The sequence below is a fragment of the Sphaeramia orbicularis genome, chromosome 16 (genome assembly GCF_902148855.1).
Source record: "Sphaeramia orbicularis chromosome 16, fSphaOr1.1, whole genome shotgun sequence".
NCBI lineage: Eukaryota > Metazoa > Chordata > Actinopteri > Kurtiformes > Apogonidae > Sphaeramia > Sphaeramia orbicularis.
Window position 1 is genome coordinate 36,405,475 of NC_043972.1, and position 17,088 is coordinate 36,422,562.

The 17,088-nt window shown below is 38.0% G+C and overlaps 2 protein-coding genes across 2 annotated transcripts; both read right to left on the reverse strand.

Moving 5' to 3' along the window:
* Window positions 1-852: 852 nt before the first annotated feature.
* c1r (complement component 1, r subcomponent) lies at window positions 853-9,045 on the reverse strand. The gene is made up of 13 exons (XM_030158417.1): window positions 8,975-9,045; window positions 8,386-8,599; window positions 7,348-7,531; window positions 7,127-7,267; window positions 5,020-5,225; window positions 4,791-4,938; window positions 3,808-3,926; window positions 3,650-3,728; window positions 3,382-3,516; window positions 2,397-2,471; window positions 2,073-2,278; window positions 1,749-1,963; window positions 853-1,524 (listed from the first exon to the last, which is right to left on the reverse strand). Exons 1-13 carry the CDS (start codon window positions 9,043-9,045, stop codon window positions 1,155-1,157), a joined length of 2,163 nt encoding a protein of 720 aa, XP_030014277.1. The 3' UTR covers window positions 853-1,154.
* Window positions 9,046-10,644: 1,599 nt separating this feature from the next.
* c1s.2 (complement component 1, s subcomponent .2) lies at window positions 10,645-17,037 on the reverse strand. The gene is made up of 11 exons (XM_030157219.1): window positions 16,917-17,037; window positions 16,526-16,724; window positions 16,270-16,450; window positions 15,203-15,328; window positions 14,778-14,971; window positions 12,518-12,668; window positions 12,310-12,425; window positions 12,138-12,219; window positions 11,901-12,026; window positions 11,739-11,813; window positions 10,645-11,632 (listed from the first exon to the last, which is right to left on the reverse strand). Exons 1-11 carry the CDS (start codon window positions 16,928-16,930, stop codon window positions 10,842-10,844), a joined length of 2,055 nt encoding a protein of 684 aa, XP_030013079.1. The 5' UTR covers window positions 16,931-17,037; the 3' UTR covers window positions 10,645-10,841.
* Window positions 17,038-17,088: the final 51 nt, after the last annotated feature.

Consider the following 17,088-nt stretch of genomic DNA (forward strand, 5'->3'; position numbering starts at 1 on the left):
ACATAGTGAGAGGTTATGTTTGATTTCTGAAACATGAATGGACAATTTCTAATGCAATGTCTGTCAGCCATCAGAAAGTAACCACCAACCAAAAGTCAGAGAAGGAATGAAAATCACAGTAGCCTGTCAGTAATATATTGATGTCATAATAATCATAAATCCAAGATGAGAGAAGAGTAGTTTACCTTCGAAATACATGTTCTTATGATCCCCATGTTAGTGGGTATATGAAAACAATGCAGCTACTAACAGCACAATAACTGTGTTGAACCATTTTAATCCATTATAGCTGTTACTTTTGTAAAATACTAGTCATGTGAGTTACATGTTCCTAACCTGTTCATGACTTTGACCCTTCATCCAACAGCATTCACAATCATCTCCCTCTTTGCAGTAAGCAAGGGGACAAATAACATGGTGCTCACACAACCAGATGTGGACAACACTGAACTTTGCACTGGAGTCAGTGGACGAGAAATACAAATGACAAACAATCTTTCGAGTCGGGATGGGCTGCATGACCATTAATATTTTAATAGTGGTTTATCATTAACATTACAGTATATGCAACACACAATTAACCTCCCAGCTGAAGGCCTTTTCTGTTAGTCCTCACAGAAACAGTCCCATCTTCAGCCTGCTCAGTGCTGGGCTTTTCCTGGTGACTGAGAACAACTGATGGTTTCTCTGGCCTCGAATGTGAAAGTCAACCATGTGACAATTTCCAAAGAGACATCTCTAATTAGCCTGATTTTTAGCGTCAGTAAGACCATGTCTGTATACACAAGTAACAATTGACAAGTAATAAGATTGTGAAGTGACACATCCCGCATTTCACTTACTGTCAAATATACTAAATCCTGGACATATTTAAGGCACCTGTGTAAATCTCTTTCTGGGAATGAAGGCCTTGAGTGATGAAGGGACTAACTGGGAACCTTCCATTACAATGATGTCCTTAGTTACGATTATTATGTAGGTGAAATATATATTTAAACTCAATATGCTGTGCTGTCATAGGCTTTTATTCATTTATACAACAGGCATTATGACATTCATTGAACAGGCAGGTGGTGTTGTTACACACTTTTTAGAATAGATTGTAGATTTTGGAGTACTTTTCTCCTGTTTTAGTCTAATTTAGCAGATTTGGTTCAGTTCTCCTGCATGGTGTTGCGGATCCAGTCCACATAGTTAATGACCTTTGTGTACACTCCATATCTCCCTGGCACTCCACAGTCAACACCCCAGCTTACAATCCCAGCAGCCCAAAACTTCCCATCATCCCTCAGGGCAAAGGCGCTTCCGCTGTCACCTTGGCAGGAGTCCTTCCCACCTTCAGGGACTCCAGCACAAAACATGTTGTCTGTCAGACTGGGTACTTGGTTATTTGTTCTCTTTAGCGCATTGATTGAATTCCTGCAATTCTGTTGTGTCACCACAGGGAGGCGCACATACTGAAGTCTGTTTGTTATTAGCTGTTTGCCCTCTCGGTCTGTGGTGATACCAAACCCTGATGACAGCCTGGAAAACACAGAGTAGACACATTTAGACTAACTTAATACGAAAATAAAATGAAGATGTTATGTTTAGAAGCTATAGAAACTGATAAGATTAAAAAAAAAAAAAAAAAAAAAAAAGGACAAAACCATTACTGATAAAACACAAAGTAGAAGGACTGAAATCAAAGTTACAGAGGTAACACAGTAAGAATTTACAGTATCACAAAGGGCTTGGTTTTATCTTACCCCGCTATACTTGGGGTATACGTTGCACCATCTGGAGGTAAACATATTGGCATTACAGATGAATTGAATGTGAGGCGGTCTTGCAGTTTGATCAGGGCAATGTCATTGTCATACTGTAACTTGTCCAGCTTGTTGTATCCAGGGTGAATATGAATTGAGGCAACTCTTGTTGTAGAGAGCCTCGAGGAGTCGACCTCAATGATTCCTGTTGCTACCTACACGTAGTTTGAGAGGAAAAACAGTGTACATCTGTTTAAAAACACAGAGGCACAAGAAGGTAGCACCTACACAGATACAGTATATTAAATTGTACGTCTGTCTTACTCGTAGCGTCTGGGTTGTTGCTTCCACTCCATTATTCACAAGGACATGAGCTGCTGTCATAACCCAGCGGTCTGCAATCACCATGCCTCCTCCTCTGTTGCCATCCACAGTCAGTAGCGTTTGCCAGGGGATGGCGCCTTCTGGAGCATCACTTCCTCCAATGATCCTCTGATAGGAGGACAGGAGATTTGTGGGCTGACCACAAACTGGGAAGAACACAGAAAAATACTACATGTTCAACCAAATACAGATTTCATGTTTCATGTAAAAGTAAATACAGACTTAATTATTTCAAGGTGATATTGTTGTAACAAAACACAGTACCTGGTATGCATGTTGGCAGTAGCGTAACATCATTGATGGCTCTCCATTTTCTGTCTGCATCACAGGTTAAACTAACTGAAAGAACAAGGTAAAATACAATTTTAGTTTGACAGTAATCTTTGCACTTAGAACAACTTAACAGCAGCTGAACATCTTGTACTTTTTGATCTCCATCCTCATGAAATTCTACTCCAGAATTCAGTGTTGGGCATGAAACTGCTTATTGGCCTAATCCGATACCAGTGCTGTTGTGAATGCTAAAAAGGGCTGCATTTAAAGAGTGCAATCCTACCTTCTGGTGATCTACACTGTCACTTAGAACAAGTTAAGGTTCAGTGTCTTGCTCAAGATAAGATATGACTTCACTGTTCCCACTGAGGGGAAAATGCATTGTTAAAGCTGCAAAAAAAAAGTGCAGTGCGGAAAACAAAGTGCAGACAGGCAGAACATTTAAGAGTAAAAACAGAAAATATAGAAGGGTATCTGCAATTTAAAATACTCAAGGACTCTTTAGCATATTAACTCAAGGAGCCAGTGATCAAACCACAGATTGTGGATGACCCCGAGCCACTTCCACTCAGCTCTATCTTTAACCCTAAGATCAAGTGTCCCTTTGCTGTTAGATTAATTGGGTGAATCATGCAGGAGGTAAAAATCTTAAAATGCACTTTCACAAATAGATATAAACAATGATCCCCGCCACTGTCAGACTGAATGGCACAACAGTGGAACCCTGTCCTGTATGTGTCTCATCTGTTCTGTGTGACTTTTTGGAATTCCATTCTTTTGTAAATATGTATACAGTCTACAGAGTGTTATTACTTACCACTGTTATTACTATTTTTATATTGTTTGTCTTTTGCATTATGTTTATGCATGCACATTTTTTGTTCTTGCACTTTATTCTGTTGTTGCCTTGACCAGTGAGTTTCCCCATTGTGGGATCAATAAAGTCTCATCTAATCTAATCTAAAAAGATTCTCACCATTGTCACCACTGAGGGTGGAATAAAATGGTTCATTGCAGTGATACTGAACAACAGAACGGTACTGGTTCTGAAAACCGCTCAGGAAGGTCAGGCCTCCATTCAGCAGTGGCTCCGGTTCTCCACAATCAATTACTGAAGAAGAGCCAAACAATGATAAGCATGTTGATATCAAGACACACATGTAAACCATAATATAAGTCAATAAATCAGCTGTTTTCAGTCACGTTCAATAGGTGTTTTAACTTTGAGTTGAACATTTACATACTGTGGCATTCTGGCAGAGGGAGGTGCCACTGTCCGTTGCTTTGGCACATGGCGGAGAAACTGTCAATCTCATAACCATTCTGACAAAGAGAGGAGGGAAACATATAAAAATGTGGTCCTTATGAGCACTGAATAATATAAGAAGAAAAAAAATGGAACCATCATGAGCTTGTATCCTTGGTCACATCGCACAAAGACGTAGTCTCTGTAGAAATATTCCGCTAAGACAGGAGTGACTCTGCCTTGAGGGACACTACCTGGAGATGGACACTTCACCCCTGAAACAACAGGAGCAAAGGAATGTTAAACATCTGCTGCACATTCATGCTTATTCATTTGTTTTCTGAACCACTTAGTCCTCGAGAGGGTTCATTCATGTTTATGCATTAACCGCAACCACACTCCATGTTAGTAACTGTAAATGACTTGAGTGCCAAAGTAACCCATTAATTGCAGTTTGTATACTGTATTACTATTAATATATACAGTCAAATTTTAGGCAGCCTTTAGCTTTGTTGGTTTTAGAGGGTTGTCATGTTTCTAACAGGTAATATGCAGGAAATATGTGCACAGCATTGAAACACACACACAGAAATTAGAACCTAAAACCCTCTGATTTGGATTCTTTACTGTATATAGATACTTTATCTACATAAATCTTCAACTGTTTACATATCTGCTGCATATACCTGTTGTATATATATTAATACAATGAGTGAGAAATGTAGGTGTATAGTCATTTCCAAAAAGATAAATAAATAGAATAGTATGAAAAAAATATGAATAGAAGCTTTATGGGATCATCTGGGCAGAGAAAAGGATAAAGACCATGAAAGGGACATTCTGAGGGTGTGTAATAATAACTCAAGATTATTTAAGAAAACATCCAGACAGGACAGTCAACCCATGAGAGCTGAAGATTTACTGAATCCAAATGGAAGTCACAGTAAATATTGACTTTATGCTAATTTTGTGTGTTTTTCAATACTGTGCATATCTTTCCTGCAGATTTCTTGTTAGAAATAAAGACACATTCACATTACAACCCTGCAAAAACAACAAAGATGAAGGCTGCCTAAGACTTTTGCACAGTACTACATATAGGTACTTTATATATTTAATGCAATATTATATTCTCTTACTCTCTGTGCTGTAGTCCAGACTCCAGCCATTACTCTGTCCTTTAGTGTCGATGTGGTAGTCTAGTGTGACCTTGTTGGAGTTTGTAACCATTAAACCTGGACTCTTTTCACCACACAGCTTCCTGGGCTCTCGACCTGAGATGGCCACCTTTCAGGAGACGAGCAATGCACCCAGTTACTGAATGGCATGAAATAGTTTTAGTTCCACATCTCAGCCAATTGCTGTCACCTGCAACCAGTGATAGGGACAGCTCAGGCCCTCTTCAGTGTCCAGACTCTCAATTTGGAAGTTTTCGGTGAAGTTGAGAGAAATGATGAAGCCGGATTCTACTGAGATGACATACTGACAGTCCACGGCATGAGGTGGGGGGTTTGGATATCCTGGACTGGATAGATGTCCCTCTGGCTCATCAAATATACCACCAACACAAGATACTGGGTGACAACAAAGGGGAAAAAGCTGAAGTTCTGCAAGCACATTATGAGTTTCATTACATTATTTTCACTTGTTCTGTTCACAGATTTTTTTTTTTTTTTTTGCTTGAATTAAGCAAGAAAAAAAAATCTGCCAATGGAACAAGTGAAAATTATCTGGGTAAGATTTCTTGAAATAAGATTTTCAAGATCTATTGTCCAAAAATATGTTCTTTATATCTCACTGAAAAGTTACTCTTTATGTGATTATGTCTTATTTTAAGTGTGATGAGATATTTTGACTAGAAATGAGAAAAATACACTTGGTAAGATGTGGATTTTTGCAGTCTACCTCAAATGCATGTCAACTCAAACTCTCACTTAAAATTTGCTGAGACCTAAATGTACTCATGTCATTTCCAGAAGTAATGTGAGAATATGTCACTATTGTTTGTGTTATGAAACTCATACAACAAAGTGTTTATTCATCTTAGAGTCAGGCCTTCAGGTAAACAATATTTCTGTTCATACCAACCCCCCCTACCTATTTCTTATCAAAACATTACTAGTTACGTAATTAGTGTCATATGAAAAAAAAAAAAAAAAACAGATTATGACTCTGAGTACATGAGGAAATTGATAGAAACAGAACTGATATGAAGTCATTAGGAACAAACTGATTGAATGAACAAAATGGTAGAATAAAGTACATAAAAGAGTGGTGGTATATACAAAATGACACCGATATCTCGTATTTTACCCAACACAACAAAAATAAATATTTGCGGGACCGCATCGCTCAAAACAAGTACTTTTTGATGTTTGTTCATGGTAATCTTTGAGTGTCACTGTGTAGAAAGATGTGTCAGATGAGTTTGACACTTAGAGGATTTTCTCATATTTGTCTGTTGAAAGGACAAATACACTCTGGATTTAAGGGGTGACGCTACCAGCAGCATTTTAGACATCGTAAAATTTAGGAACTTGTTCCAATCTTGTTTGCAGCCTTTACCTGAAACCATCATTAGACAAAAAATGAAAGTGGGTAAACAGGACACACCTACCAGCAGATAAACTCGGTTCAACATTTCAATTTTTGATCCTGAATTTTTCAAAATGGAGAAGATGTACTTTTAACATTTTTAGCAATAAACTAAAGTCAGTTATTTACTGTAGAGCATTTTTATTAGGTCTTGATTGAAGGGGGTCATTGAAAGATTATGTTACAGTAAAACTACTTCCTCTTTACCGATAAAGACCCAAACATCCATCACCAACCAAAAGCATCTACAGATCTAAACTGTTTAATAGCACTTCATCCACTAATCCTATCAATACATGTAAATAATTGGTGTAAAATACAGTGTGTCATCTTTTCATGGTCATCAGATATGACCCATTTGGACATTCAGAGGCCCCATAGTGAACATGGAAACATCATCACTGCCTACAACAGTGATTCACCAGTAAAAACCATGGAGTTTGATCAATGATAGTGGATGGAAATTATTGATTTAATTTCATGTAATGATAGATTCTACTGAAAAAGCCACTTTTTCTGCAGTTTTCTCTGTTTTTGATATAATAACCTTCAACTTTAAGCTGAGCTTTTATGAACATTTTCATGGTCAGTAAATTAAATACAGGGAAACATCTGATTTATACTGATAAAATGCAAAATACAGAGGATAATATTATAATAAATAGTGATAAATCCCTTAAGAAAGGTTAGATACAGAGAAAAATTTATTAGGGAACTGACACAAAAGTAGTGCTGGGTCTTTATGGGTTAAGTTCCAGTGATGCAGAGCTAAGTGTTTTCAACAGTCCAGTAGTTCAATGTGATGGTGAGTGAGAATAGTGTCAGTCAGCATTGGCCTCCTGCAACAACACAGTACATGTGATGTGTGAGAAATACTCACAAACACAGGTGCGTTGGTCTTGGCGAAGCTCGTAGCCATGGTAACAAGAGCAGAGGTATGAACCCAGGGTGTTGAGACAGATCTGAGAGCAGAGTGGACCTGATCCACTTCGAGGTTCTGGTGCTGAACACTCATCTATGTCTGTTGATGAAGAGTTAAAGTTAAAGTTGTTGTAGATGCTGTGAAGGGCAGAGACACAGGTTAGAAGATGGAGATGATACCTATGGCCTGGTACTGAGCAGAGAAGCCAATGTTTTGGTGGCGCTCTGGGTTGCCGTCGTCTGTCTGGAGGACGAGGGTGAGTCTATTGCCTGGAGACAAGATGTTCTGATTGCCAGGATGATGTCCATCAGCAGAATTCTCCTGCCCACAAAACTTCCCCAGGACCTTTCCATTGTAGAGAACCTGTGGATTATGAAGCGTAAAACCATGAGGGAAAGCCCACAGTTTCACTGATCTTACTCAGAACACACTAACTACAAAAACGCTGACGGTGATAGAATGTATACATCACATGGTAATGAAAGAGGAGGAGGATCACAGTGCTATAGTTGAGTCATCAAACTCTGAGACATCAAGATCACGTCTCACTCAGGTCTAGAACCTTCCCCTTTGTTATGTCAGTGTCTAGTTCACCACCCAGACTTTAACTTACATGGAACAGATCTACTGGTTTTATGTTCCAACAAATTTAACACATTCAGTGCATCTCAAAATCTGTAAACCTAGAGAAGAACAAAGGTGAGATGCACTGTCAATGCATGTATTCAGCAGCACTGGGAGATGGTCAATGCTACACCACAAAGAAATGGTCAGAACTTAACCCTGTTTTATCAGATCTGACCCTGACCAGTTCCATCACTGTAGAAGTCTTGTGAGTGTTGAAAATGGAAGCCTTTCACAATAATTAAACACACACACACACGCACACGCACACGCACACGCACACACACACACACACACACACACACACACACAATTTGCTAAGCAGTGATATCTTCAAAACTATTATGATGACAAAAAAGACATTGTTTTGACAAAATTACTCCAATAGTGGTCTGCTTAAGGCAGACATAGGCCAATTATGAATATATTAGCATTTCCATGATAATCATGTTCCCATTTGTAGAATTATATCTACTCAGTGGGCTAAAAAAGCCCTAAAGGGCAAAGAATGTAAGATTCTATTGAGGTATGGGTCAAGGTGCCACGATACTGGTGTGTTTTTAGGATTTTAAACATATTGAAGAGGCTCTGACTGTGAGGGAGTCATAATGGCAGCCTGCTGAAGCTTCAATGTCCAGATGTGTGAAGGTGAGCCGGATCTGGAAGCCCTCTGGTACGCTGAGGTCCCACTGCTCCTGCAGGTTGGGAGGGTAAGGCCCGGGGTACTGAGGGGACTGGACCTCCCCATACATTACCGGCCCAGGGTCAGGAAGCGGCCCACTCTCACATATTGACACATACAGAAACCTGAAACAGAGGTCGATCTGTTTATCAGTTTGTGGTCATCTGAGCTGGTCCAAAGTTTAGCAAACATAAAATGGACAAACACAATGACGCAATCTACAAGAGCAGCTTTCATATTATATTGTCAAGGCTTTGTTTAAGGTGCATTAAAAATGGATCAGGCAATGCAAAAGAAAATCATTTTTATATATATATATATATATATATATATATGTATCTATCACTATACAGAACATTGTCATAGTGATGCAATTATAGCACACAAACTGCATATTGTACTTTTTTTTTTTAATGAAGATGTAAATAAACAACAACTAAATATTATTTGAGCAACATAAAATGGACCAAAATGTGCAGACAGAACTTACCAGATGATACAGTAAGTCCACCTCATCTCTGATCTGTAAACCGATCGGTTGCTGCTGCTGTTTCTCACTCAGGAGGAACATGAATGTCAAAAAGTCTTTCGTTTACAAAGTTTGTTAACTCACTACGACAATGCCAGGAATAGGTGTTGTTTGTCTTGGCAAAATCAAAAGAACTCTTGTACTTGAATTGTATCTGTTTTGACGCCACAAACAAAATGCAAAGGTTTTTTTTTTTATATATATATATATTTTATTTTATCTGTGGAGCAGCCTCACCCAAAGAAATGCCATTGCTTTGTTTTTAATTAGTTATATTATTAAAAGTCTCTTTCAGCAGTAAAACTGAATCTGACACTAGGGGGCAGTCATTTTTCAGAGTTTCTTCAAAGGATTGTGCAACTGCATCATAAGTCAATGGACTGTTTACATAAGTGTGTTCCCAGAGAGAATGCCCTTTCACATTTGTTTTTAGTTTTTAGGATTAAAACCACAGGAATATTCATTTGGTTAGTTATTTTAATAGGGAGTACCTTAAGAAAAAGTCATCAAAAAATTATGAAAATATGTGACATTATTTAACCCCTAAAGACTTACAAATATTTCTGTGGTGACTTTCAAAATATTTTTTCTCTAAATCTAACCTTTCCCAATATAATAATTTTTTATTTTATCTTCTACATTTTTTTTTGTGGTGAAAATCAGGTGTTTTCCTATATTTAATTTATTGATCATGTAGATATTCATAAAGATAAAGAGTAAATTCAAAGGTTATGAGAACAGAGAAAACAGGCAAAAGAGAATAGACTTTAAAACAGCTCTGCTCGTTTATAAGTCTCTCCATGGTCTAGCACCAAAGTACATCTGTGACGTGTTGGTCTCATACGAACCATCTCGGACCCTGAGAACCTCAGGGACAGGTCTTTTGCTGATGCCCAGAGTCAGGACTAAACAGGGTGCGTTTCAGTTCTATGCAGCTAAACTCTGGAACAGTCTTCCTGATGACGTGAGACAGACCCCTACTCTGACAATGTTTAAGTCCAGGCTGAAAACAGCTCTGTTCAACTGTGCATAGAACAACTGAAAGGGTTCTATCTGCACTCTTCTCTTTTACTTTGTTTAAATTGATTATTATTTATGTTTTACTGATTATGTTTTAAATGTAATTGTGTGTTTTAATCTGTCTCTTTTCCATTTTTGTAAAGCACTGTGAATTGCCCTGTGTATGAATTGTGCTATACAAATAAATCTGCCTTGCCTTGCCTTTTTCAACAAACTATAGCATTAATTGAATGTAAAAAACAAGTGTCTACAACCGCTGTCATTTGTCAAACTACATGGGTTTTACTGGTGAATCAGTGTTGAAGATGATGGTGTTTCCATGTTTACTATGAACCCTCTGAACATCCAAATGGATCATGTGTGATGACAATGAAAAGCTGACAAACTGTATTTTATCTGAATTATTTACAAGTATTGATAAGAAGCTATTAAACCGCTTAAATCAGTGGTGATCTTTGAGGTTCAAACTGTACTGAACATCATTTTTATTCAAATCATTTGAATTATTGTAACATTTATTAAATTCTGTCTTTATTTTTTTAGGATTCTATATATTATTCATCTCTGCACCTGAAACAAAAACTCCAATAAATGTAAACACTCATAGATAAAACAGCAGCCTGTTGATGCAACACATTTTATTTCAGATGGTTGAACACAAATTATGAATTCATACCGTTATCACTTGTGATTAATGGTGGTACATTGTATTTGAGGATCATGTTCTTTATTTTCATTGAAACTTGTAAATGAGTCTTGAAACGGATTACAATGGTGTGGTTAGTGAAGAATGTTATTTTCTTGCTTATCTTTCCATTTTATGAGTTTCCCACTGTTTCTATTGTGTTTTTAATCCAGTCAACATAATTTGCCACCTTGGTATAGTAACCCTTGTACTGACGCTCACGACAGGGGGGTCCCCAGGACACGATACCCATTAGGCGATAGGGTTTGCCTGTACCCCCTGGCACAGTAAACGGACCTCCACTGTCCATCTCACAGCTGTCCCTCCCCTCATATCCTGCACAGAACATGTTATTAGTGAATGTCATGTAATAGTTAGGTGGCAAGATGGGTGTATCCTGACACCTTTCAAGAGAGTAGACCCCAATCTGAGCGTATTTCAATATGGCAGACTTAAAGCCCCTTTCTGTTGCACCCCAGCCTGACACTATACCCATTTCATTCACTGTTAAGTCACTGTTCCCTTCAGGCAGACAAATAGGAAGTAGGTTTGGGCCAAGATTGACCTTTGAGGTAAACTTGATGAGAGCGATATCATTGTCGTAATTGGTACGAGTGGCAGAGGAGACAAGTGTCGTGTAGCCTGGATGGATAATGATCCTCTCACTGTCCAAGGAAACTACACCAGAAAACCTGTCTTCTGCTGTTCTGCCATTTACCAGTCCACCATAGAGACGCAAAGAGTTTTCTTCAAGCCCCTCCACAACATGAGCTGCAGTCACAGCCCATCTGTCATTGATCAGAGATGCTCCTCCTCTACGTGGTTCTTTAATCAGAAGATGCCACGGTATTTCCCCCAGGTTGGCGTTAGAACCTCCTATGATCCTGGCGGAACTTGAAGGGTTCCTTTTAGGCATCCCACATGCTAAAGTTCACAAACAATTGTCAGTGCATTTCACATATTAGTACATGAGAAAGGAGATAGACTAAATTATAGCTGGTATAATGTAAAAGAAAAATAAACACTGTACTTTCAATGCATTTTGGAATCTCTGCGTTGCCATCAGTTGATACCCATTCACCAGTGGCACTACAAGTGTAGGAATCTGACAAAAAAGAAGTATATTTGTGGAGAAATTAGTGCTTTTTGTGTATGTCTCTTGACATTGTATAGTTAAAACTATTCTTATTACCATCTATGTCCAGTGAATAGTACTTCGAACTGCAGTTGAACTGGATCTGGTCTCCGTACTGGCTCCCTGAACCCACCATTATCAAGATGCCATCCTCTGGAAGATCAGGGAAACCACAATCCACAGCTGCATGGAGTGGAAAAAAGTGTTTGGGGAAAAAAAAAAAAAACTTAAAATAAGGGGAAACATATTTTTATGACACATAGATAAGTATGGATGAGTGCTACTCAGACTTACGTTCACAGATGTAACTGGGGCTCCACACACCTGCTCTCTGGCATGTCGACACATAATCTGAAGTCATGATCTTTGCACCTTCCTGCTTTGCACAACATGAAGCGGATTAGTGTTTTTGGTTCAGACTTAATCAAACATAAATATAGGTTAGAGAGCTTCACTGTTTACTCACAGTGTTTGCAACATAACCAACATCACATGTTACTGTCACAACTTCATCCTCATGATACTCCAGTTTCGGAGGAGACACAGTGGAGTGTGGACTTATCACTGCAGGACACACTTTGCCTGCAATTTCACATTTCAAAAGGATGGTGATTTGTCCAAATATTTTCTTAACAGAAAATGCAGTTTTCCCACAAGTGAGAAAGTTATGGCACCTCTGGTCTGGAAGTGGAAACTGAAGCCTTTGTTGGTGCCAAATCCATCAGTCTTGAAGTGGATGTGGACACGATGTGAGTGGGTGAGAAGAGGTGATGGGGGAGGTGTGTGGCCACAGAATGGCCCCAGTTTCCCAGAATGAGTCTTTATCTACAAACAGATAAAAAATATCTCACAGGTTATAGATATTCTTCATCAATTACATAATTATTCATTTCCAGTTCTGAAATGCTAAATGCATGTTTGTTTATGTATAAGCCTCTATTAAAGGGTTTCAGTTGATCAGTTGATCAACATCTGACTTTTAGTGAGTCATAACTGTGACAAAACAAACAAAGAGGAACACAAAGTGAAACTCTAGTTTTGCCAAAAGATCACTGAAAAGTAAAATGCACGGGATGGCTATCAAAAAGGTCAAAGTAAAAGGGATCTAACAGTCTTAATAATTCTTTAACTTATCATTTAGATATTGATCATCATTAATACACCTTGTTTTTTTTATTTTTTATTTTACCTTGTACAGACATTTCTGCCTTTAACTTAACAAAGAAGTATATTAAGTTAGTACAACTTAAAAATCTTGTAAGCTTCCTCTAAAAGCTGAGTACAAAGCTGAAGTGCCTGGACATGTTTGTAGACAGACCACACCAACCACAAGAAATGGAGGGAAGCACAGAAAAAAAGGGAGAAACACGATTTTGCATAGAACTTTACCAAACTTTAAGACTTGTTAGAATTTAGCTTTGTTTCTGCAACAGTGGTTTTAATTATTCAAGGACTGAATAATACACATTTTGCTCCTTTCTAATTTAAAATTGTAGTATATATTGTGGTGTGTTTGCTGCATTACATTGTGGATATTGGGTATATTGTTGAAAATGTGTTATTTTATGTGCAAGGGTCCAGCAGGGTTGTGGTGTTGGTGTTAATTTTGAGTTAATGTGTGCATGCTAATGTTTATTGGCCTTTTTGTGTTTGTGTTTGAACTGCACCATGAGTATGAGCTGTAGGCCAAACGATGCCTTTCCTGTTTATTACCATCTGTGGTTACCTTATTCAATGTAACTCCTAGTTGCTTGACAAATATAATTTACTGTTAGTAATAGGATGGGGACAACAGCACTGTGTACAACTGAGATATCAACCTGCAGACAGATCTAGTAATTAAGATGCATAGAGAAATATTAAGCGGTATGATCATATAACTGGAATTTCTGTGTGGAATTTGTTCTGTTGTACAGAAATACGTTAAGCCAACTCAAAAAATTAAGGTAACTACTTGTATGGACATTTTTGAGTAGAATAAAAGTAAAACAATAAGTCAGTATAACTAAATGGAGTAGTTTTTACACAATTAAAATTAAGTTAGTTTGACTTAATTAAGCTTGTAGAGTAAAACGCAAATCATATTGTTTGTACTAAAGTAATAGAGTTTACCTAACTAGAGAAGTCTTGTGGCATTTAAGCAATTATGGCCAAGTTGAAATAACTTAAAAAGATTAATGGAAATTGTTACATCAGTTTTTTTACGTTGAGCCAACTTATCATTTTTTAGAGTGTATTCTATTCTATTCTATTTGGACACAACATGCATGAAGACTACAGAAGTACAATAAAGGGAGGAAACTGAGATTATACTAATTATACCTGTAACTGCTGGACTGTGCAAAAGATGTAATCAAGGTTCAAGGTTACTTTATTTGTACCTGTAGGTAGTTTTGTTTTGCAGTCTAGGTGATTGCTTTGATATTACAACAAGACATACATTGAACATGTAAGACAGGTACTTGATGGAGCTTTCAGACAGAACAAAAAGACAGGACAAAAAGTGTTCAGTGTTCCACCATTCATCAGTATAGCAGCATGGATAAGTAAAAGAATAAAATAAATAAATAAGATCAAATAAATAAAAACAAGATACAATAGAACGTAAAGTAAAATTAAGTGTTTGATCTTGATCATTTGCTGCTATTGTTGCCAATAGTGACTGTTCTGTACTGATTTGAAGTTGGTAAGCAATTACTATCCCTTTGTAGAAATTTGTTTTCACTCTACTTTGACTGTGAATCAGTAAGTCTACTTTGATAAATGGGGGGAAAATGGGAAAAAGGGAACAAATGTTTGAAACTGAAAGGAGTATGTGCACAACTTGTTAAATCCATGGTTTCAACACTTGGTTCTAAGGTTGCGTTTTGTTTCATGTTCTGTGAATGCATTTTAAAGAAAACCATGTGGTAAATCCTCTGGCCTAATCCCTACCGTCAATGTATCTATGCACTGGCCATCAGGGCTTTGTTCCACATCAAAAATCTCAGAGAAGTGCAGCTCCAGCTGTTGGTGGGTCTCCACAGACAGAGTGTACACACATCTGGCATTTTCTGCATATGAACCGGGCCACGAGGGACTGGAAATGTCACCATATCTCAGCCCTGACAGATCCTCTGTACAGCTCACTATGTTAAAGATAAGACGATAACAGAAAGAGGTAATCGCACTCTTTTTTTTTTTAACATAATCATGCAAAATTACACAATCAGCCTCCTTCTCATTTTTATCCACCCCCGCTTCCCTTTTGCTTCCTCTATTTTCAGATTTTCACTTCATGTTTCATGTCTGTTCCTTGTTCCTTTATTTGTCAAGTTTAATGCGCTCTCACCTCACTGTTAAAATGAATCATACCATACCAGTGCATGTGTGTTCGTCTGCATCTAAGTGGTAACCATGGCGACAGGAGCAGTGGTACCCTCCAATCCAGTTGTGGCAAAAATGCGTGCAACCGTTCTCTGGGTCATCCTCACATTCATCGTAATCTGTACCAGAAAGTTTGGGTAAAGTCAGACAGAGAAAAGAATCATTGTCACACACCTTCCAGTCATTTAACGTAACAGTTGGAACATTGAGATTTAGGTTTCAGGTGGCCTACTGCTGATGCAAATTGAGAGAGCACACCACTTTGAAGAGAGCTCAGTAATATAACCTTTGCAAAACAGAGATCTGCACCACTGAGATAACAGCATAACATTTGATTGTGCATCCGTATGAAGCAGGAGGATTTCACTAGAAAGTGACATTAGGTGTGGTCATTTTGGTAATTGGAGTGCACTGAGACATTTATTATTAACCTTCATTTAATCGGAAAAATGCCATTGAGATTAAGAACTTCTTTTACAAGGGAGTCCTGGCCAAGATAAACAGCAGCAAATACAAAACACAGTTACAAGATTACACCATTAAAGCACAAATAACTTACACATTTGACAATAAAAACTTAATAAAAAAATAGCAGATTAAGATTATAAATAAACTATATAATTGAACAATGTCACAGTAATTCCAGGTTACTGTCTTAATGTTAGATATTTAAGTTACATTTATGTATTACAAGTTAGAATACATCATACCAGATAAATATACTTTCTATCACTTGAAAGCATTGTGTTAGTTGATGCCCTCTAACAAAATGTACATGAGATATCAGCAACTCTTTGCACCTTGAACTAAAACTGAAAGTGCAGTTAAGGCTCTAATGTGCTTTGGGTCTATGTTTCAAGCTGACGTGTTTCTAATTTTTTTTTTAAGTCCTTGTAACAGCTTTCTAATATGCTGTATTGTATGTGCTGTACTGTAGCATTATGCATTAGTGTCCATAAATACTAACCATGCAAAAAATCACAATAATAAAGGCTGTCTTGGGTCAGCTTTGAGGCAAATATAACTTATTCACTCTATATATTTTTCTCCTCTGTCTCACCTTGAGTGGTGTAGAAGCCTCTGAATCCTGAGTGTCGTCTGGTATTTGAGTAATCAGAGTGGAAAGAAAGAGAAAGACAGCCGCCAGGACTGGAGACGAGCAGCGGGTTTACAGTGGATTCCAGCTCCTCAAACGGTCTTTTGCCGCACAGAAGAGAAATTAAGCTTCCATCTGAAAACACCTACAAATAAATGGAAGATAGGAAAGGTCTGACAGAGATTGTATCAGGTATTAAACATGAGGAGGTTGTTCTTACCTTCACACTGTCGCTTTCACAGTCTGGGCTGTCCTCCAGGTCCAGGTGGACGAGCCTGATGGAGAGGGTGTGACCTTTGGGGGCACACCTGCTCCAGTTCAGACTGGAATGGGGTAAGTATCCTTTAGGATATCCAGGAGACTCCACCCATCCCAGCAGCAGAGAGTAGCCAGACTGGGACAGCAGGAGAAGCAAAAGACTGATGAGGAAAGTCAGCAGAGTGGAGGGAGATGAAAGGAGGAGAAAGTGGCAGAATTATAAATAGAAAGTGAGAAAGAAAAATGACAGATGTTTTTCACGTGAGAAACAGAATGTAAAGTTACACAGTGACACTACTCACATTACAGTATTGAATCTGTCTTCTGCTAAAATCTTACAAATCCAAACCCACCTTAATGTTAACATTGTAGTCCGAACAAACTTCTTCACAAATAAATCTCAACTTCCCCTTTTCTCAATAATTTACTTCAATCTCCTGCTCTTCCTGTTGCCCCTTTTCTCTCTCACTCATATTTTGCCCATGTAAGCATTTCATAAACCTATTTGTGGAGTGTTTTGTGAGT